This window comes from Cebidichthys violaceus, unplaced genomic scaffold (genome assembly GCF_023349555.1).
Source record: "Cebidichthys violaceus isolate CVI_PGR_0920_01 unplaced genomic scaffold, fCebVio1.0.p SCAF_9, whole genome shotgun sequence".
NCBI lineage: Eukaryota > Metazoa > Chordata > Actinopteri > Perciformes > Stichaeidae > Cebidichthys > Cebidichthys violaceus.
In genome coordinates, this window is record NW_027176975.1 from 9,631,871 (window position 1) to 9,657,325 (window position 25,455).

The 25,455-nt window shown below is 41.8% G+C and overlaps 1 protein-coding gene across 1 annotated transcript; it reads left to right on the forward strand.

Annotated features, from left to right (window-relative positions):
- The first annotated feature begins 602 nt into the window (after nt 1-602).
- rasa1a (RAS p21 protein activator (GTPase activating protein) 1a) lies at nt 603-25,400 on the forward strand. The gene is made up of 25 exons (XM_068703121.1): nt 603-1,864; nt 13,174-13,326; nt 16,208-16,343; nt 17,500-17,570; nt 18,159-18,276; nt 18,561-18,592; nt 18,981-19,033; nt 19,202-19,352; nt 19,508-19,586; nt 19,928-20,051; nt 20,180-20,336; nt 20,506-20,593; nt 20,942-21,022; nt 21,655-21,812; nt 21,935-22,011; nt 22,113-22,285; nt 22,391-22,550; nt 22,765-22,907; nt 23,131-23,246; nt 23,394-23,480; nt 23,627-23,694; nt 23,784-23,872; nt 24,026-24,103; nt 24,203-24,337; nt 24,422-25,400. Exons 1-25 carry the CDS (start codon nt 1,320-1,322, stop codon nt 24,503-24,505), a joined length of 3,156 nt encoding a protein of 1,051 aa, XP_068559222.1. The 5' UTR covers nt 603-1,319; the 3' UTR covers nt 24,506-25,400.
- Nucleotides 25,401-25,455: the final 55 nt, after the last annotated feature.

Genomic DNA, 25,455 nt, shown 5'->3' on the forward strand with positions numbered 1-25,455 from the left:
ACAATTGAAAAGCTATCACTGTCCTAATACTTTCTGACTGTATCTGCGGCAGGCTAACAGTATGCAGAGGCCAAATGAGTTGAATTAATATGGAGTACTCTGTCTAGCTAAAATGAACAAAGATAGACTTTCTGCCACAAAGCCAGAGCTATATTCAGATTGTCTTTAGCAGTATATCAAAGTGCTAATTAAAAACTCTCACATTATGCATGTTTCATTTAGGAGAACTGAATGTCAGTCCAGATGGACAAGCTTTGTGTTCATCACCCAAAAGGAAGAATTATTGCTAGAGCTGCAACTAATGAAATAGTTGAAAAATAGTGAAAAATGTCTATCACAGTTTCATAAAGTCCAAGGTGGTGTCTTCTAATGTCTTGTTTTATCAGTCCAAAACCCAAAGATTCTAAGTTTAATATGATATTGATTTAATTTCTTAAAGCCTATCATCTCAAGCTTTTTTTTTCTTTACCTACTCTCTGACCCTCTAAAAAATGTGATTATGAATCTGTATTGCAACACAGTCTCGTTTCCCAGAGCACTGAGTGAAGATACCATGGATTGAACCGGTGCCGCTCTGTGTTCACTTGGCTGTGTCTGCTCGGTGAGTGAAGAGGAGTGGGAGAGGGAGGGGAGAAAGAGCAGCGCAGCAGCGGGCAAGCCACCAGCCCTGAAACCTAGAAATATAGGCGAACTTAGCTTGCAAAACGAAAGAATAATGTACTTTTACGACATGCGAGTTTGCACAGACCAACCGGGATTTCGGCGATAAGGCTGGGTCGCCTGTGGACTCTATCCGGGACGGCTGGAAACTCAAGAGGAAAGAAAACAACAACACTGGAAAAAAGACGGGGGTTTCACACAACAGTGACAATAAAACAACACTCCCCGACAAGTGGTCTGCCTTGTGCCGAGGGTGAAGTCCGAACTAAATAACAGGAACTATTTGGTGAATTTATATTCTATTTGTGACATTGTACGTGTTAATTTCAACATAGTGCTTCTGTGTGAACTTTAAACTCAGGAAACAATGAAGACATAGCGAGCAAGAACTCATCAAGTGTCTCAAAGCTGCTAGCCATCCCGCTAGCGTTAGCTTGGCTATCTTGTAGCGAGCGAATGCGAGGTGAAGCTAACGCCCGCTAGTGCGGCCAAGTGAGCGAAGTTAGCTCTTCGGCTAACATTAGCTGGCTAGCTTAACGCGTTGTGAGAAACTTTTGGTGTTGTTTCCCCCAGAGCCCAAACACTGAAGGAGTTTTGTAAGAACAGAGGGGAAGGGCAGGTTCCCTTCTGGACTTCCCCCCTCTACATATTGTCCTAATATGATGGCTACGGAGGTCAGCAATGAGGATACGGGCTTGGTCACGACAGGGACAGGGGTGGCAGGCGGAGGAGGCCCGGAGACGGCCCCTTTCCCCTACTATCCCAAGCCGAGCAGAGTGCGAGTCTCTGATTTGGGACAAGGACCGCCGCCAACCCTCCGCCAGCATTCAAACCCCTTTCCGGACTCGCTTCCCGACACGAGTGCGACCTACCCGATGTCTAGTGGGGATGTGACCGGACCAGCGCTTTCCGCAACAGGGAGTGGCGGAGCAGTAGGTGGACATTCAGTTTTACAAGGAACAAGTTCAGGGACCCTGGGCGGAATTTGCTATTCTCCCACTTCGGAGGGTCCAGCTAGTCGGGTTTCACCCACATCAACAGGCCCGGATGGACCCGCTGACTTCCCCCCACTGCCACCACCACCTCCTCCCCCTCCGGGATGCGGGGTGCCCGGTAGCACTGTGGATGAAAGCGACATGCAGGATGGACCGGAATACGAGGAAGAAGAGGTGGTGTTCCCCCTTTCTGCACCACCTACGAATCAGTAAGTACACTACCAGTAAAAATCACATATTGTTCACTGAGACCTAGAAATCAACATTTTCTAGCATCCTGTACGTCTTGTTGTGTTGACTTCCTTCCTGCTGTCAGACACGTGAGGTCTGAATTTGACTTGGTGTTGACTCCTGCAGGTGTAATAGTGTCTTGTGCTACTCACAGCTATCGTCAGTTATGATCTACATCCCACAATCCTTACTCCATGTACTGTGGATGTAACCAATAACCAAACAGTTGTGGCCATGAAATAATCCCAATTAAACAAAACTGGTTAACTTCTGTGAAGGCTTTGTATTTGTTTTTTTACATTTTCAAACTTGATATGCTTTTTGTAAAAATATAAATTACTCCGATTGAGTTGAATTGGCAGCAGAATGTGCAATTTGATGATACATTGAGTTGTTTAAACAGTCAAAGTAAAGTCAATTTGTTGTTGTATCAAATTGTTACTCCCCCATTCAAAATGAAGCCAACAGCACACACAGTATTGATGATTGTGTGCATATTTTTTTACGATTAACATGAAGGAAAAGTTAGAGGAGGCAGCTACAGTGAGCTGGTTTGATGAAGAGTTGCAGATGACGAGGGTTTACTTTCCTCTGAGTGAGGTCAGTGTCAGTCATCTAAGTAAGCAACAGCTTTAAATGAGTCTTTCCTGTTGTCTCAAAAAGAGTGTACAGAGTTTACTTGGGTCAACAAGGAACACTTACATCTATAGGACGTCCTGCCCAGTCAACTCTAATACAATACTGTGTAATCTGTATTGACCAAATGCTTGATTTAGTTTGATTTACCAGCAATTATCCCTTTACATTTGTAACATGGAGTAAGTTAATCAACTCATTTCTGGCTGACTTGTAACTGGTACAGAGTCACACTACAGCCCCATAATGTCTGTAGTTAGTATGTCACTGTAATTAGCTTTTATTGAAGTATTGTGCTCTATCATGCTGCAAGGAGAGCATATGCTAACCTTTTTTGATTGCAGCATATTAAATGCATCATATACGTTGTATTTTAGAATTGCATCTGTAATTCTAGTTTTTTTTTTTAATGAATTTATCAGGCATGCACAAAGGCACATGTCCAAATGTGTGTGTGTGTGTGTGTGTGTGTGTTGGTGTTGTAATAACCTAAATGCGGCCCTCCCATTTGTTTCAGTCTCATTAGAGAACTGCTGAGCTTTGTCATTTCTGAACCCTCATACTGTAAGATGTGGAAGTGACTGGACCTGGAGTGTGGATTCAGCTCTTCTTTTAGGAGCACACCCTTTATCTCCCTGTCAGAAATACAGAGGGAGGCGAGCATTTCACCAGTCTTGCTCGGAGTGGTACTGAACCCCTAAATGCAACAGCAATTAAATCCAATGTCTCACACATAGTACTACTGTGGAAGTAGTTGTTCTGTCACGGCAGACTTCTTCATGTGTTTGCTCTTGATTTCCAGTTGATCAACTTGCGGGGTTTCCAGTGAGGCTGTGGAACAGTTGTGCATGGATGGCATTGATTTTCTTTGGTCTTGCTTTGTTTCACAATGAGAGTCTTGTAGTCAAATATTTATCTGCCACATCCACTAACACACACAACTTTACATGCTGGTGAGAGTCAAAATGAGTCTACTCACTCTCTCGCTCTTGCCTACTCTGAGATGCTTTTACTCAACCGAGTTGTGCAAGGCTCATACGCAACACCAGCTTTTCCTCTATATTGGTGCTGTGGTTTTGGTGAATTGCTTGTAGTGGTGAAAAATGCACCGGAAAGCTGGACCGCATTTTTGTTGTTGTTTGTAGTTATTATTAGTCAGCGATTTCCCCGACATGTGTTGTGAAGTGCATGATGGTGTTCGTCAAAGGCCTTCAAGGATGTCGATCTGTAAAAAGATAGTGACAAAAAAAAAAATCATGCTCTTACAATTTACTACCATATTCTTTCTCTCTGGCTTCATTTTCGCACTTGATAATTAGTTGACTATTATCAGAGATTTGGACGCACAAAACATCTGGTTAAAAATAACATTTGAGGTCAATTGCTGCATGTACGGTGTGTGCTCATCGTGAGAACACCTGCCATTGGCAACATGAGCGAGGCCCGACACGGGCTCTCCTAAGAGCATACAGCCTTCATTCATCCTCTTGTGTGTCAGTGGAGGCTTCTGGAGAACAGAGGGGCTATAAGGTGCTGCTATCGCCTTGTGATGATGACCCAGTTAAGGCGAGGTTCTGTCCCTCATTCAGGATTTGTCACTGATCCACTGTGATAGACGGGGGCTGATATGTGGACCCTCTGCGAGATTACTGTCTCATCCAGTAGTGCTGTCTTACAGACGATGCCTAATCTAATATACAGGGATTCAGGCAAATGCGTAATAGTCATGGACATAGCTCATAGCTTTGGCCTGTAGGCAATATAGTGAATCTCATGCCATAAAATGAACCTACCTTCAGTCACATTATTGATGTGAACATCCAATCTATGTCTAATACAATAAATACCTAATGTTCTTGCAGTGGTGGACTTTTTCTTTCATTGTGCCTATAATAGCATGTGCTAGTGGCAGCAATGGGTGTTACATTCACAGCTGACTACCCAGAATGATTCTGAATTTCACCCTGTCCTTTCAGCGGTGTTTGCTGGCTATGTAATCTGGCTCCAAAACTGATCTTGTATTCCTTTGAGTTATGTTAGCAGCCTGCGAAGTACATGTTGGAGGAGTGATGGTGGAAAACTTCCACACACCGCTGTAAGTGGTTGCACAGTGACGGTGAAAGCTAAACTTGGCACATTTGCGGAGTGCGGTAGAGTGAATGTGTTTGTGAGAGCTAGAGAAAGACGAACAGCAGTCACGATCATTCACACCTCTGTGCAACAGTCATTCATTCATAAACAATGGCCGCAGCAATGCGATAGGAATTTCACACGGATGATAGTTTAACAAAGAGGCAAGAGTGACGACGTCAGGTGGCCCGAACAGAGCGTGTTCCTGCTGCCATTAGAAACCTGCGGCCCAGTGCATGAGCTTAAACAAACCGAATGTTGGGAAATGAGTTGTTGATTTTGAGTTTCCACGAAGATTAGTGAGGATTTTAAAATTATAAAGGGTTCCCCAAGGAGGTGGTGGTAGGATGAAGGGGAAAAAACAGGGAAAGAAAGGATGGATTTGAAGAACAGTGGCTGTGTGAATGAGTTAAGCACTTGGCTGTGGAAACGTCTCTCTAACCGCAGTGTTAATTGAGTAGCCACACTACCTAATTACCCTTTGTTTAGGGAGGCAGAGACAGTGGAGTTCTGAAATCATGTCACATAGCTTAACAAGGATATTCCCTGGTGGAGATTGTTCCCACTAGCCAAAATGTTACAGCACTTTTATAACAAAGCGTGGTCTTATGAATGGAATTGGATCAGTCATTACACCGTTTTGATGACTGGTGAGCCCAGCAATTAGTATTAAGCCTGTAATTTCCTGTTGTACATTTTTGAAATTACTGTAATACTCCTGGCTGAAAACGTTACACACTGCAGCTTGTATGGAACTGTGTTTGCATCCTGTCACACAACTGCCCCCTCGTATAGCAAAGGATGCACATGCATAGGGTTGTTCTACTAGACCCCATTGATTGGAATACCAGTCCCTCTGTAAAGTCCTCGCTGTGGATTGATAAGGCAAAGCCTATGGTTTCCATAGGTTTTCAATGTGTTGCGCAACGTCCTGTCATGCCCTTCTAATACCCACACTGCCCTGCCTTTTCTCTCCTACATCCTGTTTTCAAGACTTCTGAGCCTCTCATTGTGGCCTTAACAGGATCTTCCAACTCATTTTAGTTGTGTTTGTTAATACCCAGGATTTTGTGTTTGAATGACTCCACATTATTTGGGTGTGCTTGAATAATAAGTTGGGTTCTTTGCATAGAAAATGTGACAGTGCCAGGTTAATGTTAAGTACCATAGTACAACAGGCAGGACGTCCTGCAGAACAAGTATAATAAAGGCTTGTCTTGTCATTGCTTTGTTACTTGTACACAAGAGCAGCCACATAACTGAAAGCTATTGTTGCACATTTCCATTTGATTGAGATGCACTGTCTGACTGTTACTCCACATTCAGGTTGACAAGAATCGATGGCTTAGGGTGCTTTCACACCGAACCTGTTAGGTTAGTTAAAAAACAAGCTCTGGTCAGTTGTCCCGGTTAGTACGGTTTGTTTAGGCTGGTGTGATTGCTGTCTATCAAATGCTGGTGCGAACCAAACAACCCAACCAAGACGGTCTGAAAAGGTTGTTCTCGGTCAGCTTCCAAGTGGACTCTGGTGTGGTTTGTTTATCGTGTGAAACGAACAAAGCACAGTATTTTATGATAGCGGTTATGTGATGTTAGCGAGATTTCAAAAGCTCAACCGCTAATAAATCCATCTGCTGGTTGTGAAATCTGTTGAGGAAGCGATTGCCATTGATCTGCATTTAAGGAATGTATATGAGCACGTCAGCTTGGGTATTTCCCAGATTAATAGGCCCGTTAAAACAGCCGTGCTTGTGTCTCACTCTGTGTTCTTTGTCATTTCATTAGCTCCATTAAAAAGCATGTGACAGCCATCCCACAGATCCCTGCCTCATCCACGTGTCTGTGCGCTCCCCGATGTTCGTAGTGTGCGTTCGCACCAGTTATCTGCGTGCAAAGGGGATTTTGTACAGTCCTGTCTCTACCATTATTCATCATCACATGCAGTAAATTTTCAGTCTAATAATACTAATACTGCTTATAGTGGTGCAACGGATCATAAAACTCACAGTTCGGATCGTATCACAGATCAGAGTCATTGATCGAATCATAGATTGGATCAGCCAAAAGAAAAGATGGATCTTCCTGGTCATGCTTTTTTTGCCACCAATACTAATTTCAGATCCCTTTGTTGTCCCTTTGGCTTTTTTCGCCACCATCCCAAAACATATTTCAACCTCTCTGAATGTCATCCTTTTACTTTATCATCATTTTTTAGTATTTTTCTTTTTTTCTTCTTAAGAACACACAATTAAAATGATAAGGAAATAAAATATTGTATTTTTATTGATTAAAACAAATCTTGTCATTAGTAGTTTAGATGATGTATAAGCTGCTTAGAGCTAGTGTAAACAGTTCCTAATTCATCTGTAATATCTATTTATGTTGTTGTGAAAATATCTTCAAACAAATGTCTCGATTGCATATTTTACCAAATGTTGACTAATAACGATCGTCATAAAAACTTTATTTCACACTGTGATGGTTAACGTTAAACTGTGTAATTAATCCGGACTCCACATGAGGACCGAACCGCAAGGGGGGGATCCGTACGGATCAGTGATCGACGATAGTATAAATTTACATAAATAGACACGTTAGAAGCAAAAGCATTTAAGTGCACATTAATTCTGTCAGTTACCAGAATTAGATTTCCCCATGTGGGTACGACAGCAGGACGACAATCACCAAAACGGTCTAATCACGGAGTTACCTGTCAGTCTGTATAACTTAGTTTTTCTCCTCTTGGTTTGTTTGTAAAATGGCCGTGTAAACAGGAACAGGACCAGAACTAAAATGCAACGATGTATAATGTTTCTATTTGTTCTGGACTAAATGAACTAAACTACAGGTGTGAAAGCATCCTTAAATCTGTAGGAAGAGAGTGTTCTTAACTGGACGCTCCCGCTTTTTAGGAATCTAAAGCACGGGGAATATTGTACGGGTAGATGACAGTGAACCCATTATCGCTGATGTAATGGCGTTATTTTGGGGCCGCTGAATCACAGCACGAAAGCCGAGATGTCTGCTTTGGTCCCTGTGTGTCTGGCCGCGCATTAACATGACGAAGGTTTGTTAGCGTTCAGACTGAGCAAGGCGGACGATGCATGAGTAGGTCCTTCCAATCCCTCCATCTGTACACGTGTAAGTCTGCCCCTGTGTGCTGGCATTCTCCTGCCCCGACTGAGTAACAAGCTGCGGTGGTCTATTATGTGCAAAGTGAAAGAAAAACAATTCACAGCTGCTGTCAGGCCTCCACGGCTCTCCACCGGTTTCCATTGTGGAAACTTGAGCCCACAATTATGATTAAATGGTTAAGAGATCACAATTTACATAATAGTTGTTTGGCTGGTTGGTTAGTGCATAATCCCACACTGTGTTTACATTAATAGCTCTGGCGTTCATTGACTAAAAGAATGCTTGGTGTGGAGTTGAAACCAGTTTGAAGTGTTGAGGGTGAGTGAGTGTGTGTTTAATCTTTAAGCGTAGTTGAAGCCAGGTGTATATAAAGTACTCTCTTAGGTCAGAAGGTTGTGTGAACTGTTTCCACTGATCCCCGTCTGTGTATTTGAGTGGTCATGGGCAGCACATGAATATGTATTCATACAGTAAGATGCCACTCCCTATGCTTGTTGTCCCACTGCTTCAAAAGCCAATCGGCAGCATTCTCATGACGCGTGGCTTTATGAGAGAGAAAGAGGGGAGGGTAAGAGAAAGAGAGCGCCACAGCAGGATGAAGTTGGCACAAAGACAACAGGACTAGTTCACCTCAGTTTCTGAAAGATCACTTTCATCAGAAGTAGAATCTAACGGATAACGGAACCAGACACGGTCTTCTAATCGTCCTCAAATTCGCTATCGCAACTAAATGCATGTGCATCTCCGTGTCCTCCTGTGCGTCTTACCTCCGTGGATGTTGCTCATTGACATCAGTGACGGGAGATGACTGTATCAGGGCGGCAGCGGGGTCACTTCATCATCATGCCTTGTACGGATTTAGAGCTACCTTTGCTCTGCTTTCCACGTTGGAGCTTACAGTTTTTGCCGGGCCAGCAGCGGTATCAGTGGAGTGGGTGCAACTTGTGAGACCACAGGACGCAGGAGGGAGATGCAGCAGAGGGCGAACTCGGCGTAAGTGGGGCATCCAATCACCCCGCAACTCCAACCTTACCTCCCCAACAGTAGGCGGGCAGAAAGAATCGAAAACTCCTGCTTTTTATTTTAGATTCCAATTTTACTGTAGTTAATAATACTGTTATTTAAATGAGGGAATGAGGGAAAATCAGATAATGGCATAATGTGCCTTATTTGTCTAATGATATAGTTCACAGATCTGACACATGGGAGTTCATATTACTTGTGTAACTACATGGTAATAGGTGAGACTAATTGAGTACAGTGGCTCTGTTTAAAAATGTTAGTGCAGCGTTTACATGGCATTACATTTGTGCGTAGAAAACATGTTGTACTCGATACTCCCCCCTTTTAAAAAGCCAGCTGCTCCACTGAGCTGCATTGCTAATGTACTGTAATGCAATGTTTCATTCATTTTGATACTGATGAGGGCTGACAGGACGTCTGTGGAGATGTTTGAGTACAGCTGCATCTATCGAGACAGAAGACGATGAAGAGGAGAGACATGAGCGGAAGCAAAAGAGTTCATAAAAGAGCTTAATGAGAGACAGACAGACAGAGAGACAGACAGACAAGGTCTAACTCACTCAAGTCACAGCAATCTGTCCTGTTAGTCTGATTGGCCCCAGAGACTTGGCTCCAGCAAACAGAAGTTACATTTTCCTAGATCGTGGTAACGGTAAAGCTGTATATAAAGTAGATGGGCACAAATAGTAGACTCTTTGTTCACCTGAAATCTTAATGTTGGAGGACTTGGTGTCCTTTTCAAACCTTCGCTTGTAATTGCCTAAACGTCTGTACTATTTTTGGCAATGATTCCACCCTGGGATGACACACTCTGCCCCAGAGAATTTATATATTTTCATTCTATTTCTTATATGTTATTGTCAGTAATTGTCTTATTCCATTTATAAGTCATTACGTAATTCCTCCTTTGGGTAGCATACAAAATACTTCAGCGGGTAGTCTTCCAGTGCTGTCTAAAACACACTTATCAGGAGTTTGCTGCACATCGAACAGCTAAAGCTGTTTAGCCTCGAGTTTATTGATATTGCCACATTTATATTGCTGTATACAAATATCTGTTTTGTCTGTTTGTACATTAACTGTTTCCTATTTAATTGAAACATCAATTACAGACACACGTGATATGCTCTCACATATTTTCTTTCCCACAGTTACAGCACAAATTAGACAAGTTGTGTTCCATTCTATTCTATAATTGTAGAATTAAAAAAGTAAAGTATTCTACTTTATAAATTGTGGGAATAGTGCTTCTCTCTTTCTGCAAACTATTTAATTTGGTCATCTTTGTGCAGTTTCTCTCAGACATTGTGGTTTGATTCTTTAACTTAAATATCTCTAATTCCAGTTGTAAGAATCCAACTAATCTCTTCACTCTCTGTGCTTTCTGTGGCTCCATGGTGCCACAGGTTGTTCTTTCCAAATCCAATGCTATAAACTGTGAGAAAACCACAGGGAGGGTTTAAGTGGCTCAACACTACAGGCGTAATCGACAAATAGTATGTCACCCCTGTCTTGTCAGAGCTCTTGTGATGCAAGTTTTTTTTTTTTTTTAAGGCATTCAGCCTTAAAATGTAGCCAGAAGGATTTTATACACAATAAATCTTGCTGCAGTGCTTGCTGAAGCCTAAGCTTTATATTTTGGCGTATTGCCCAAACTCACTAGGCTTGGACATGTTCAATTTCAGCAGCGCAAAGAAATATTGTTCCCGACAGCGTGACACAATTAGCTGAACTATGCACATAAGTTAACATACTAACTACTTTGCTCACAGAAAGCATGGCCTATGGCGCTTGTCTCCCAATGGAGTGACTAATTAGCTGTCTTGTGTGAAAGTGAGGTTGAGGATGTGAGCATAGGAGTGAAGGACACTGTGGGTGACTCCTGCTTACTCCCCTCAGCACTTTGAAACATACTTTGGTGTGGCGTCATTAAAATGTATTTGTGACTTGATTTGTATGGAAAAAAACACAGTATGTTGCCATGCATGTGAGTTACCTCAATTGCTTGCTTTAATATCAATCAATTTGTTTCAGTTAACCTGTTTTAGTTGACTTTGCTGGAACTGGTTGCAGAGAGATAAATGCCTTTCCCTGAACTGAGCGTCCACAGAGGAGAGAACCAGCTCGTCACTGTGCTGCTCGCTGTTCATGTTCTGACATGACGGGGCATTCCTCGAGCTGATAGCACCGCTGAATCCTATCACCGCTGGCATGGCTCATGCGCATAACGATCACAATAGCCTGTCGTAACACCCGCCCTGCCTACCTTTCACATCTCATCATGAACGGTGTATTTTAAAAATGTCTTTTGACAGAAATTATAGATCATATATAAAACTGCAGTAAACTTGAACGAAGTAGCGTTTTCCAAATGTATACGTGTGATGTAAGGTGCATAATAAGCAAAACATACACAATACTAGTTAAAACACCATGTTTTCATCTGATTCTTCCCTGAAGATTCAGACACTAGGACATTAGAGGGGTTTGTGTTAGACGTAATCAATGAAATCAACCAGGCTATCAAATATTTTGTTAAACAAACAAAAATACGACAAAGCAAGCCGTGTGCAGCATGTAACCCCAGTGGAAAGTTTGTTTGTGCTGAATATGGATCATCAATACTGTATTAAAACACACCTGAGAAGACCGGTTTATGCAGTTTATGCACCTGCTTGATTCATAACCCAATGAATGACGTAAAAGGGTCTCTATTTCCCTGTATATTTGAGGCATATGGTGCGAGCAGGATTCAGTAATTACAGGATGCTAACAAGCTGCTAATTGGTGCATGTCTGCCCAAAGCAAGAGCTATAATGGTAAAGTATGGTAGGCGAAGTTGTGGTTTAGGTAATTTGGTTTTGAGATTTAAGTATTCAAGATGACTTCAAGCTTTTTTTTACGCTGTAATAATTGTAACCTGGCTGGTTTGGTTTGTAGGATGGTGTGCCTCGCTCTTCTTCCTCCCGTTCTTCTTTTGCAGTCATCTTCCTTTTCCCATTTCCCTGTTCACTTCTCCATCAGTGTTATTTCCCCCAGCTTTCCTTTTAATTAAGGGCTGCTTGGCCCTATACTCTCCAACTGCTCTCAATCACCCTCTCCAATGCTCTTCTCACCTCAACCCCCCCTAAAGCCCCTTCACGGACCCTTAACTCCTCCTCTTCAGCACACCTTCTCCAGCTTCCTCCATGATAGAAGACTTCAGCAGGTTTTCTTTACAAGTAGGGACCTTTACTCACCTCAACCAGATGGGAGTCCTTTAGATCCCCAGTGAAAAGAGCTACTGCAACACCTCATTCATCCTCTCACTGCCGGATGTTTTTTTTCCAGTTCGAGAGGCACCAGTGGCCTAAATTTGGAAAAAATGTGTTCATTTTTTACCCCGGCTGGCAAGGCCCAGTCAAGTTCAGCCTCACCTATTCAAATTTTAACCAGTGTTGTTGCTGAGGCTTCTGTTTAATTCATGAAGCAGCAGACTTTAATGGTGGGCTGGAAACTAAAAAATAAAAGCTTTTGGATATCCATTTGTTAAAGAATACATGACCTGCTCATTCTGTCTGGGTCGTACTCTGGTGAAAGTAGGAAGTCAAATTGATTAGCTCTTCATATCTAATATTGATTTAATTTTCTTTCAGTATTTTTTTTATTGGTCCTTTACTTATTTACTTATTTCCCTCATCAAGAACTTTAGAACTGTTCTGAAAATGAAAAGAAGCTCTATGCTCTCAAGGTTTAAGTCTTGATATCTAAGACATCAGATAACCGGATGAAAGTGCTGATTCAAGTTTGCGATTCTGAAATATTTAGATTTGTTATCGCAATCATACATTTTTTATTTCTAGTTATTTCTTGAAAGTGGACTGTGAAGAACTCAAATTAATTGTCTTGTTCTATATCATTAGAAATATGTGTGATCTGTGACCTGTCATTTTGTTGAAGGTATTACTGTATGTGTTGGGCTAAATTCAGATTAATTAACATGCCTTACTTGGTTTCTGGATTCTGTTGGCCTTTTAAAACAATAAATCTCATCTTTCTCTTATTATTTTACCTCAGGAGGTTGTTGCTTGTATTGCCACAGTTCTTGTATTAGTTTGAAGTGTTTTCTTTTTCTTTTTATTCTGATAACTTTAACATTTAACTGAAATGACGTGTAGCGTATTGGAATAAATATTGTTATAGCATGATATGGATGTTTCATTTTGCCCAGTTCTATCAATCAAGCAGTTGGATTTATGGTGTACTTGCATCTAAACAGAAATATGTACTTCCCTGCTAAACAGACTTGCATCTCAATACAGTTTGAGCTAACGCACCATCTGCCACCGCTCCTGATCATCTCCTTCTCATCTCTCCGTCTCAGGTGGTACCATGGCAAGCTAGACCGAACCATTGCTGAGGAGCGGCTGCGCCAGGCCCGGAACCCTGGCAGCTACCTCATCAGGGAGAGCGACCGCCGGCCCGGTTCCTTCGTCCTGTCTTTCCTCAGCGTGACCAACGTGGTTAACCATTTCAGGTTAGACGGAGTACATGCAACACGCAGAAATAACTGAATCTGCAATAATTTCCTACGTTTAGTGCCTTATAAAGAAGTCGGTGGTCCCATTGCATTTAGCATGTTTGCAGTTGCTTTGGGATGTAACTTTATTTGACCTGACTTGGCCTACAATTTTTTTTCCCTTGCTGCTATAATTTACAGGGGAAACCAAAAGGATAATGTAAGGATCCTCGAGGTGTCATCTGTGTTTACCATACCAATTATAGAAGATAGCATACCCTACAGCTGAGAGAGCTTTGTGTTTGGAATAGTTTGATCTGACATGAACTGTTGTATCTCTATGTTCTATTGAGCCCTTTTTAGTAGGTGAAATAAAACCTAATGTGGCGTGTCATAATACGCCGGCAGCATGCCACCCTCAAGTAGAAGATAAGGATAGGGGAAGTACAGAAGTTATTTATTACATGCTCACCAAAAGGGCAGAGATCCATCGACACCACAGCCAAAGAGCAACCTCAGAGATGAGCCGATACTGAATTGAGAATGTTTAGGTTTGAAGTGGTTTCTGGTGCCATGTCATGCCACTGTACACCACCTCAGCCTATTTGTGTCACAGTCATTCGAAACAGACTTGAGAACAATGTTTTTATTATGCGTATCTACTTGCACACTGCAACCCATGACTGCGTGTGTAGTGTGACGCAGAAGACTTCTTTGTGTGGGTGGACCTGAAGTTAAAGAATGAAGAAGCACACTTGTCTAGCAACAATACCTTGGGGTATTCAACAACCTTATAGTCAATAAGACAAAACAGAGTAGCATTACAAATCATCCTCCCTTTCTGGATATGTTATAGGCTACAGCCAGACTTCTACGTTTCCATTTTAAATGCATATCTTTTGCTATGTCTACACTGAGTTTCCACACTACTCACAAAACAAAGGAGTTTAGAAGCGCTACCAAAAGCCGGGCAAGGCAAGGCAAGTTCATTTATAAGTTTGAAAACTGGACAGGCGGGACTGCATACGTTTTTAAAACGATGACATAGACACCTGCGTTCGCTACTTGATTGGGTCTTAGCAGTCACGATGCATCCTTCACTGATATGTCACGCCGTTATCACATGACCCTTTTCCAGAAGAAAACTAATAACAGCCATGATTATCAATCGACAACCAGTGGTTAATTCAACATGGATAACGGATTCCAGGCGTTGCTGACCTTGCTGACTATACTAGCAGCTGTTGTGCAGTTAAATTCAACATTTTATAGTTCTACTACTGCCGACATGTGGAGAAAGCAAGCTGTTATTGGAGTGATTGGAGAGTGGCGTGTCCAGCAGCGTTGTCAGACCTACAGAGCGGACGTTTGAAGTCACGGTTTGCTGCTTTGAGGAGGGCGACGGATACAACACGGACGACTTTCCTTTTCTTATTAATGCTATTTTGCTCTGCACAACTATTGTGAAGTACACAAAGAAACTGTAAATAAACAAAAGCATAAATGCTCTCTAGTACAACAGAGTGAAGTCTCTCGCCACCCGGCAGAGCTACGAGTGTAAAAACAGACAACAAGAAAACCGAGGAAACGAGTGAGAGACGTGTGTTGACCACTTTTATTGACCCAAAGTCTAGTGAACTTTGATTATTAAATGTTGATTTTAAAGTACATTGTGTGTGTGTGTGTGTGTGTGTGTGTGTGTATGAGAGAGAGATAGAGAGATAGAGCAAGACCTGCAGCCTTGTAACCAAGTTTGAAAAATAAAACTTTTGAAAATATAGAGGAAGGTCTTAAGTATCAAGTTAGACCTTTTTATTATTAAAGAGTACTATAATACTCTGTTGTATTTTCTGGAACTAAACAACTAATCCACTTCCTCTTTACACTGGCACCCGCATGCCCAGTGTACGTGAATAGTCATGTGATAGTCGATCAATAAGCATGCTACTGAGAATAACTTTTTAGGTTTACAGGTACCACCCAGGTTTCAGCATTCCATGGTGTGTGTTTAATACCAACTGTACGTGCTTAAAGACTTAATGTGGGCCTGTGATGAAAGTCCTTTCATCTTATCTGTCCAGTCCATTGTGCTGTTTTTGGCTAAACTGTAATTTCATAAAATGTTACGGTATTTGCTGCTACTACTCTGCTGCTCATGTTTGACCGTTAGTCCTAATTTTACCCTTTAGAAAGCAAAAGAGGGTCTGAAAAATCCTAGACATTTCCTCCAGAAAATGCACTTCTCTAATAAAGTAACAATGACATCATCTACTTCACTCATGATGATTTAGTGTGGAGCCGTGATGTCATTGACATCACGGCTCCCCACTAAATCCACTAAATAAATGCTGGTAGATGCTTGAAAAAGGAAGCCCTTTTGTAAGGAGATTATGAACATACGGTTAATTGCGTGACACTTCAAAAGGTTGATGTCCTTAGATTGTGCACACCGCAAATGAGTAAAGTGCATCTGTTATAAACCATCAATCAAGGATCCACTCAGTTGATGAACAGAGATTTAGGATTAGTGGTTCTGAACTGGGGTATGCTTTAAAACAATCACAAATTACAAACATCCTGGTCATGATACAGGACAGCCTCCATCTCTCTCTTTCTCTCACTGTCTGAAATCCTCTTTAGATACATATTTTCTATTTTCTGACATTGAAGGATTGTGGTACAGCTGCTTAGTTTTATGTTGTATCTTAGTTTATATGTGATATGTTTCATCTGTGGTATGATGAAAAACAATGTTGATGCGGAACAGTCCAGATGGATATTTCACTGTCCAATGAATCAAAGTAGAACATGTTCCATTTCCTTTACTGCACAGAGATGAGCCTGAATTTTACAAACAACTGTGCCTTCTTTTGTCATTGTCGTGTTTTTTTCTCAACAGGATAATTGCCATGTGTGGAGACTATTACATTGGTGGGCGGCGGTTCTCTTCTCTATCAGACCTGATTGGTTACTACAGCTACGTGTCTTGCCTGCTAAAAGGAGAGAAACTGCTATCGCCAGTGGCGCCCCCTGAGGTAAGACTGTATACCCTAATACTAAAAGTTAAAGGTCAATTCCGGTATGTTTTAAATGTTGCAGCATTTCCCTCCAATTTTACACACTACATGACATTACTTGATATTTTTTCCCCTTGTAGTTGTTTTTAAAAATGAATATTGTGAAATACACCTTGTCTAAATAATATGAGGTACTCCCAGTCAGTTAATTGTGTAACATTTGAGCTAAAATTGCGTACTATTTAATATTTACTTAATCTTTCATTTGTAAGGCTACAGCCACACTAATTTGTTTCTGTTTTGAAACAGGGTTTTAAAATTAAAACGATCTACTTCCTCGCGGGCGTTTCAGCATCGTTTTAGAAATATTTTCCGTCCATACTTACACGCCTGAAAACGAACATCACGTGACTATTCACGTACACTGGGCATGCGGGTGCCGGTGTAAACAGGAAGAAGATTGGTTAGTTCCAGAAATTATGTTAGTCTTTAATAATAAAGAGTTGGGCTTGATACTTAAGATCTTCCTCTATATACAAAAAAGACAAAATTTGCAGAAGAAAATAACCATTTCAAATCAAATTTACTTTAAAAATGAACACTTACAAATCAAAGTTTTTTTTAGATTATGGGTCAATACATTTGGTCCACACACGTCTCTCACTTGTTTTGGCAGCTTGTTGTTTTCAGCAATGGGTCACTCTGACTAAGTACATTAGTCTCCTATCAAGAAAAACTAAATATAAAATATTTAAAATATGCCAAATGCATGCAAAAACTGTGACAATCAACCGTAAGGTATGCAAAGCTAAGCTTGATTTCATGAACTGTTGTCCTGTAAAAGTAGTTTAACCTGATTTAAATGTTTGAGGGTTGAGAGATATTTATCTCTTTGTAGTGGCTTGAAGTCGGCCTTGATTCCTTTAATCAGCCACTTGCTCAATTTACTAGGGAGTATGTTGTCACGTCTTCCTCTTTCTTTTGCTTTCAGGCAGTATTCAGAACTGTTTAAGGCAAAGCTCAACCTAATGCTAATTACCTTTTACAGAGGAGTGTGATATCTCCCAGAGGGACTCGTGGTAGATCACTTGATTTTGTGGAGTAATTGGGGGATTTAACATGGATGTGGCTTTTGAAGGTCAGAGTTTTATTCTTTGTGTGCATGTTTCCACAGCCCGTAGAAGACAGGAGGAGAGTCAGGGCCATACTTCCATACACCAAAGTGCCAGATACTGATGAGATCAGGTAAGGCTCTCATAAATATGATCTACAATCTTTGAGACACAGACGATCCCTAATGATTTGCTTCCAAATAGCAGCCTAGTATTCCTTTTGATTTTTTGGGGTGGCCTGCTCTTCTCCTCACAGCAGCCTGGAAAGCACATCATCTGACTTGTTATTGAAAAACAGTCTTGCCCCTGTCATTAAGCTGCAGTAGGCACACTTACTGATGATCCCAGCTATCCCTGATTTCCTGAATCTGATAAACATCTGTCTGAAGTCAACCTCAACCATGAGTCTGCCAGGGAGCCTCTGGCTTAAAGGAGTAGACAGACATGCAATTACCTTCCATGTTATGAGTCAGAGGAGACACCTGCTGGTAGTGCTCTGGTATTACAATGGACACCAAGCAGACAGCAGACAACTTCTTTATTTGACATTATCTAGATTACAATGCCTTGACGAAGCAGAAGTGTGATAGAGGGAGATGGTTGTGTTGTATTACAACAACATATGCATCGCAGAGTTTACAGTCCCATTCATACAATCTGCTCAGTGTCACAATGGTATTACCTTCTCTTAATGCCCATTTTGACTCGCTTGTGTCTTCAGCTTCCTGAAAGGGGACATGTTTATTGTTCACAATGAACTGGACGATGGCTGGATGTGGGTGACCAATGTTCGCACAGAGGAGCAGGGCCTCATTGTGGAGGATCTGGTGGAGGAGGTGGTAAGTACAGCACAAGATGTGTATCAAAACATCAAAGACAATTCTATGGAATAAAGACAAAATGATTAGTGGCATCTGCACTTTAAGCTCTGTGGATCAAAAGAAACCAAAATAAGGTGACAACAGTTTATCATACCAAAAATTGCATTAGCATAGCACCAAAGGTTATATGATGTATGAATATAAAACACAACAGTCCACACATGTAACAAAGACTGCACTCGTTGGTCCATTAGAGTTGGTGTCAGTTGGTTGACAGATTTTGGTTTCTTCTATTCTTTCAGGGACGGGAGGAGGATCCACATGAGGGAAAAGCGTAAGTTGTGTTGCACTGAACTCACTTTTATTAGTGATCTGATCAATTGGAAAATTTCAAAGCAGGACGTAAAGGTTCACATGCATAGTTTTCTCATTCGATATGATTCTCTGTGATGCTGCACTCATTAGTCAACAGGATGTTATCTAACCTAGTCAGTTCAGCGTCTTTGTTAGCCTCCATTCACACGACCTTCGCTTTGTCAGCACTTTGTACACACTATGAGTCATTACTGTCTCCTGTCACCTGTGTCAGTAATTTAAGATCTCTGTGTGTAGAGATGGTGTTGTGGCAGCAGGTTCTACCAGATGTTTGCATTTTGTTGATTGAGTTAATTGTATTGTCTGCACCTCGTTCTCCTGTTGCTCTCTTTGGACCTCCTGAACAGCTGGTATCACGGAAAGATCACCAAGCAGGAGGCCTACAACCTGCTGATGACAGGTACCATTCCTCTTGGGCTTTCTTCAGGCGAGCATTATTAATCATGTGCTACGTTATTGTGCGTTCAATTTGTCAGAATTAAGTTATGAACATCAAAGTCCATTTATCAAAATCTATTGCTGACCTTTCTGTTTCTCACTCGATCTGATTCTTTCTCTCATTTCGTAGTTGGCCAGGTGTGCAGTTTTCTAGTCCGACCATCAGACAACACACCTGGGGACTACTCCCTCTTTTTTCGCACCAATGAAAACATCCAAAGGTTTAAGATCTCCCCCACTCCCAACAATCAGTACATGATGGGGGGGAGGTACTACAACAGGTACGTTTGGCAATGTGGCTTCCTTCAGCTGCTGTCACAACATGACGCTATCACGAAGAGAGATTAAATGCCAATTGTAGCATTTCAGAAGTTGTAGCTAGCCTGTAATATGTATTATGACTGACAACTGATATGCTGGATCTTGTTTTCGGCAGTGTTGATGACATCATCGACCATTACAAGAAAGAGCAGATTGTCGAGGGTTACAACCTGAAAGAGCCAGTTTCAGTGCAGGTATGTACAAATGTATTTTAGCATTATTGAGCCTGTTTGACCTTATATGTTTGACCTAAAGGAATGACAATCAAAGGGGTTATATAAGACTTGAATGCTCACATTTCTCACATGTTTATTGCCATTCAAAGTATCCAAACGATGGAAGCCAGTATCACTGAACTGTAAATGTACATTCTGAAGTAAATATATTACATCAGACATTTTCCTGTTTGTTTTCCTCAAAATCTAGAACAGCAGATATGGCACTTAATTTAAGGATTGATATGTAAGCTGCCCCTTCCAATGGAATTGATTTGATGGTTGTGTGATGGCTTGATCTGTTTTTGTATTTACCGTAGCACCAGGAACAAGTTCTTACTGACACAGTGGATGGGAGAGAAATTTATAACACTATCAGACGGAAAACAAAAGATGCTTTCTACAAAAACATTGTCAAGAAAGGCTACCTCCAGTTCAACAAAGGTATGTGTGACAGTAGCCCCTCGTAATATCACCAATACTAACTTCCCCGTCTTTGTCTTGCGATCATGTCAGTCACGATCTACCATTATGATTATTAATACCTTTTTATTGATTCCTGTCACTTTCAGGAAAAGGCAAAAGATGGAAGAACCTTTACTTTATCCTGGAGGGTAACGACGCTCAGCTCATCTACTTTGAGAGCGAAAAGAGAGCCACCAAACCCAAAGGGCTGATCGACCTGAGTGTGTGCTCCGTGTACGGTGTGCATGACAGTCTGTTTGGCAGGTGAGGTGTTCAAATATTGTTTTTGGTCTATTTCAGTAAAGTTGTTAAGAAGCACTGAATGACCAGCTGCTCAGACACCACATGAATGTAATTTCTTTAAAATGATGTATCATCTTATACAAAGTAATTAAAAAAATCTTCTCTCTTCTATTTCTATTTATTTTTTCAGGCCACACTGTTTTCAGATTGTTGTACAGCACTTTAGTGAGGAACAGTACATATTCTACTTTGCGGGGGAGTCTCCAGAGCAGGCACAGGTAATAAGAGGGTCAGCACCACCCTATTACTGGTAGGCGTGCACATCTATTTCTATGCTGAGTCCAAAATACTATACATTTACGCTCTGTCTTAAAAATAACTTTCAACACTGGGAACTGCTTCTGTTATTCAGAAAAAGAAAATCCATTTGCAGCTTGAACTGGTTCTTCATCAGATACAGAGGACCACTGAATGGTTGGGTACAGTGGTAATCAGGACCTGTATGTGACAAAGAACCATTCAAGTACAAACTGTGTGAACAGTTTACAGAGTTGGGAGTTCTTTCAGAGACGGAGCTCATGACAACTGAGATTTCTAAATGTTCTGACGGTGTTCTGTTTTTGCAGGATTGGATGAAATGCCTTCACACTTTCTGCAGTAACTTAAGGAAAACCACTCAGCCGACTACCAACAAAAGACTTAGACAGGTACATATTCCATTAGCCAGTGTGCGTTCATGAAGACAAAGTAGTAACAGTAGATGAAACCTAACAAGCCGGTTAAAAGGTATTTATCATTCCAGTAGGAGATCACCAGCAAATAATAATTGTAAAATTTTAAGTTCCAAACGAATCTAAATTGAGCACAACTATAACACGGTCACACAGAAAGACTCTAAAATGCTTGTAACCTCCTAATTTTAATATCTGAATCAGTGGATATTTTTTATTCAACAAACACAAGAAAAGACTAAGTGACCTTTTCTCCTGGCTGGCTTGTCCCACTTTGAACTAGTTCACTTTACTGCCATTGTAAGACAAGTCAATCTTGTTACAGCATAATTACACCATTTCCACACTTTGCTCAACCTAAATTATTATTTTGAAGGCTTCAAGCCTGGCGACCCCTTCAATATATTTAGTTTTACTTTTAAAGGCTATTCATAAGGTTTATTTTTAGTTCATGTCGTCTATAGGTGGCTTCTTAAACACTAGACTAGACGTACAGATTTCCATTAGAAGCGTATTGTGAACGGGATACATCAGCTTCTCTGTAGAGGTGCAGATTTGTAGGTAATGGGTGGAAATCCTTTGCTGAAAGTTTATTTTTCTTCTCTCAGGTGAGCAGCCTGGTGCTGTATGTGGAGGAGGCCCACAAGCTGCCAGTGAAGTATTTTACCAACCCCTACTGTAACATCTACCTGAACAGCGTCCAGGTGGCTAAAACTCACCCGAGGGAGGGGCAGAACCCCGTCTTCACAGAAGAGTTCATCTTTGAGTGAGTCTGTCATTGCATATTTTCCATTTTATCCCTCTGTATGCTTATATTCTTGCTAAGAATAAATAACATTTTCTCTACTTATTTACAGAATATTAAAATGTATTTATCTGTTGTTTCAGTGATCTGTCGAGTGAAATCAACAGATTTGAAATCAGCCTGAGCAACAAAACAAAAAAGAGCAAAGAAAGTGACATCTGTAAGTACATTTCTTTAAAACCAAATGTAAGCACTATACGTCTCTGCATTCACCTCATCTCCTCGTGTTTTATTTCACGCCTCACTCTCTCTCCCTCTCAGTGTTCATGCGTTGCCAGCTGAACCGTCTGCAGAAGGGCCAGATGATTGACGAGTGGTTCCCTCTCAGCTCCCACGTGCCTCTGAAGGGCATCGAGCCCGGCTCTTTACGCGTACGTGCCCGCTACTCCATGGAGAAGATCATGCCCGAAGAGGAGTACAGCGAGTTCAAAGAGGTCTGAACCGCTGGAAAGTGCTTTGATTTTTGCCCATTAACGGTCTGCTTCTCTTGTTATTCACTTAAAACGGCCAATGATATCATTGCTGCGTGTCCTCTGCAGATGATCTTGCACAAAGAGTTCCACGTTATCTACGCTCTGGCCCATGTGTGTGGTCAGGACCGCACCTTATTGGCCAGCCTCCTCCTGCGGATCTTCAGACACGAGAAGGCTGAAGCCCCTCTACTCAGGACTCTCAATGACCGAGAGATTAACGTGGAAGGTAAGAAAGCAAGCAGTAACAACAACAAACAATTTTTTCAAAATGATATAGATTTTGTGTAAATGAGTGGTGAAACCTTAAATCCTTTTCTGTAGCAACATTTCAGTCTGCAGTGTGTTACAGGGTTCAGCTTTATTGTTTGGTGTGTTCGGCTTAGAAACACCACGTGCACATACACTCGCATTAACCTTCTCTGCTTGTGCACTACTACCAGATGAAGCCACAACATTATTCAGAGCGACCACGCTGGCCAGCACACTGATGGAGCAGTACATGAAGGCCACCGCCACGCCGTTTGTCCACCACGCTCTCAAAGACACCATCCTCAAGATCATGGAGAGCAAACAGTCCTGCGAGGTAAAGAACGTACAAAGAGGTTCTCTCTTACGCACGGCAATGCAAGTTCCTCAGCTGTTTTGCCCTGCCTGTAGATGCAAATCAAAACATACAGCGACGCAGCATGGCTGAGGTCTCAAGGGTGCTGTGTAAGCCCTAATGCATTGTGTATTAAAATGTATTCATCGCCAGTTGTTTCTCTGACCTCCCTAAATTTCTTTCTAACCCCACCTTTGCTTTTAAGCTGAACCCTTCTAAACTGGAAAAGAATGAGGACGTGAACCTGAACCTGGCTCATCTCCTCAACATCCTGTCTGAACTGGTGGAGAAGATCTTCATGGCTGCTGAGATCCTCCCGCCGTAAGAACAAACCCACATGTACTCACACACCGCGTTGTCCTGTGCTGTGGGTAGATCACTCAGACTGGCTTCAAAGAGAAACTCAAAGGCAAAAGGTCTAATAAACCCAAATAATCAGTCTTTTCCTCTCTTTGATGACCCGTTCAGGACATTGAGGTTCATCTATGGCTGTCTGCAGAAGTCCGTGCAGCAGAAATGGCCCACGAACACCACCATGAGGACGAGAGTTGTAAGGTAAAGAAACACAGATAATCAATGTTGGACACACTTCTGTTGAGAGTTAAAAAGCTGTCAACATAGTCTTTGTTAACTCTCCATTAGTATCACAACTTCCACATGTTATCTAGTGTTTGTTCTTACTTCGTGCATTCTACTTCCAGTGGTTTCGTCTTTCTGAGACTGATCTGTCCGGCCATCCTCAACCCCAGACTGTTCAACATCATCGCTGGTGAGCATCCGTCCAAAAAGCACCTAAAAAGCCACCCGTTTGCCATGTGACATGTTACAATGTGTGTTTCGTATGACCCTCTCTTGCAGACGCTCCATCTTCAGCAGCAGGCAGGACCCTCACACTGGTGGCTAAGTCTGTCCAGAACCTGGCCAACCTGGTTGAATTCGGTGCCAAGGTGTGGATGATGTACTAGAAACAATAGCATGCAGAAGAAATGTTGTTTTAACAGTGGCTGCACATCAGAGAAGTCATTTGCATTGGTAGTTGTTATGTCTGATGTAAGTTATGATAGACTCATTCTACAAATGTGTTCTCTATACTGAAACAGGAACCCTACATGGAGGGTGTGAACCCTTTCATCAAAAACAACAAACACAGGATGATCATGTTTCTGGATGAGTTGGGGGTGAGTAACACTCTTTGCCTTCTGGTCAAATCATCAGAGGTCTCTAATACTTCCTTGCCGAGCCTGACCGCTCGTGACTAAACTTCACTGCGTTTGTAGAATGTCCCCGACCTCCCCGAAGCCACCGAGCACTTTAGGACGGATCTGTCCCGGGACCTGGCTGCGCTGCACGAGGTCTGTGCCTCACACTCGGACGAGCTCCGGACACTGAGCAACGAGAGAGGAGCACAACAGGTCAGAGCCCGACGATACGCACAGGACGTTATACGCTGTCCCGTTTCAGAAAGCTTTATCTAATTCACATTTCCTCCTCTGCAGCACGTGTTGAAAAAGCTGCTGGCCATCACGGAGCTCCTCCAGCAGAAGCAGGCTCAGTACGCCATGTCCAACAGCAACAGGTAGTACTGCACTCCTCTCCTCTCATCTTCCCATCCTTCCGTCAAGTCTCCTCCACCGGAGTGCAGCACCAAAGGAGACCTAGCATGCTCTACCCTCATCACCATGGCAACCCCTCCATCATGTCGTCCTCCTCCTCCAGCCCATCCCCCACCCACCCACTCGCCATTTGTCCCGTTCACCACAAGAGAGCTATGCAACAACCGACGCAGTACCTAAAAACAACACAATAAAAACAAATAAAGTTGCACCAGTGACTGACAGCTGAAACACATCGTACTCTCATAGACTGTGTTCAGGATACTGACGTGGGTACAGTTCATTCCCTTCATCATGAGGGCCAAATATTAAGTTTCTTTGTACCTACTATGTGTTCCGATAGCACAGGTTGCCAAAGTGTACCCCCCCCTTCCTGCTCAATATGAGGAAACTGACATGAAGAAGCTAGTTCTCTCAGTCCCCCTTTCTTGTAACTGGATTATGAGCGATAAAGCTTTTTATACTGTAATTTACTGATTTATTTGAAGGTTGTAACAATACCCGCAAAGTGCTGAGACTAGCATTTCTGTCTATTTGTTCTTTTTCTTTCTTTGTTTTCTAGATTGAAACAAAGTTTTTTCAGAAAAGTATGGTTATTTTATATTAAGAATAAATTCTCTTGCTGGAATCATGAGTATATAAGTGAGATGAGCTGAATTCTTTTTTCTTTTTCTTTTTCTTTTTCTCTCAGATTGTATCAGCTATTTTGATTATTTGGTCTTTTTTGAAACTTCTCAATGCCAGACAAGACACGTAATCAGAGAAACCAAGTAAAATGAAAGTGTTTACAGCAGCAACATTTTTTGAATAGTACAGATTGTATCAGCCATGCATGCACTTATTAAACAGTTTTTGTAAAGTAGATTATGGAGTCATTCATTGTCCCCTGACAAAGGTGGAGAAACGGATGCACACAG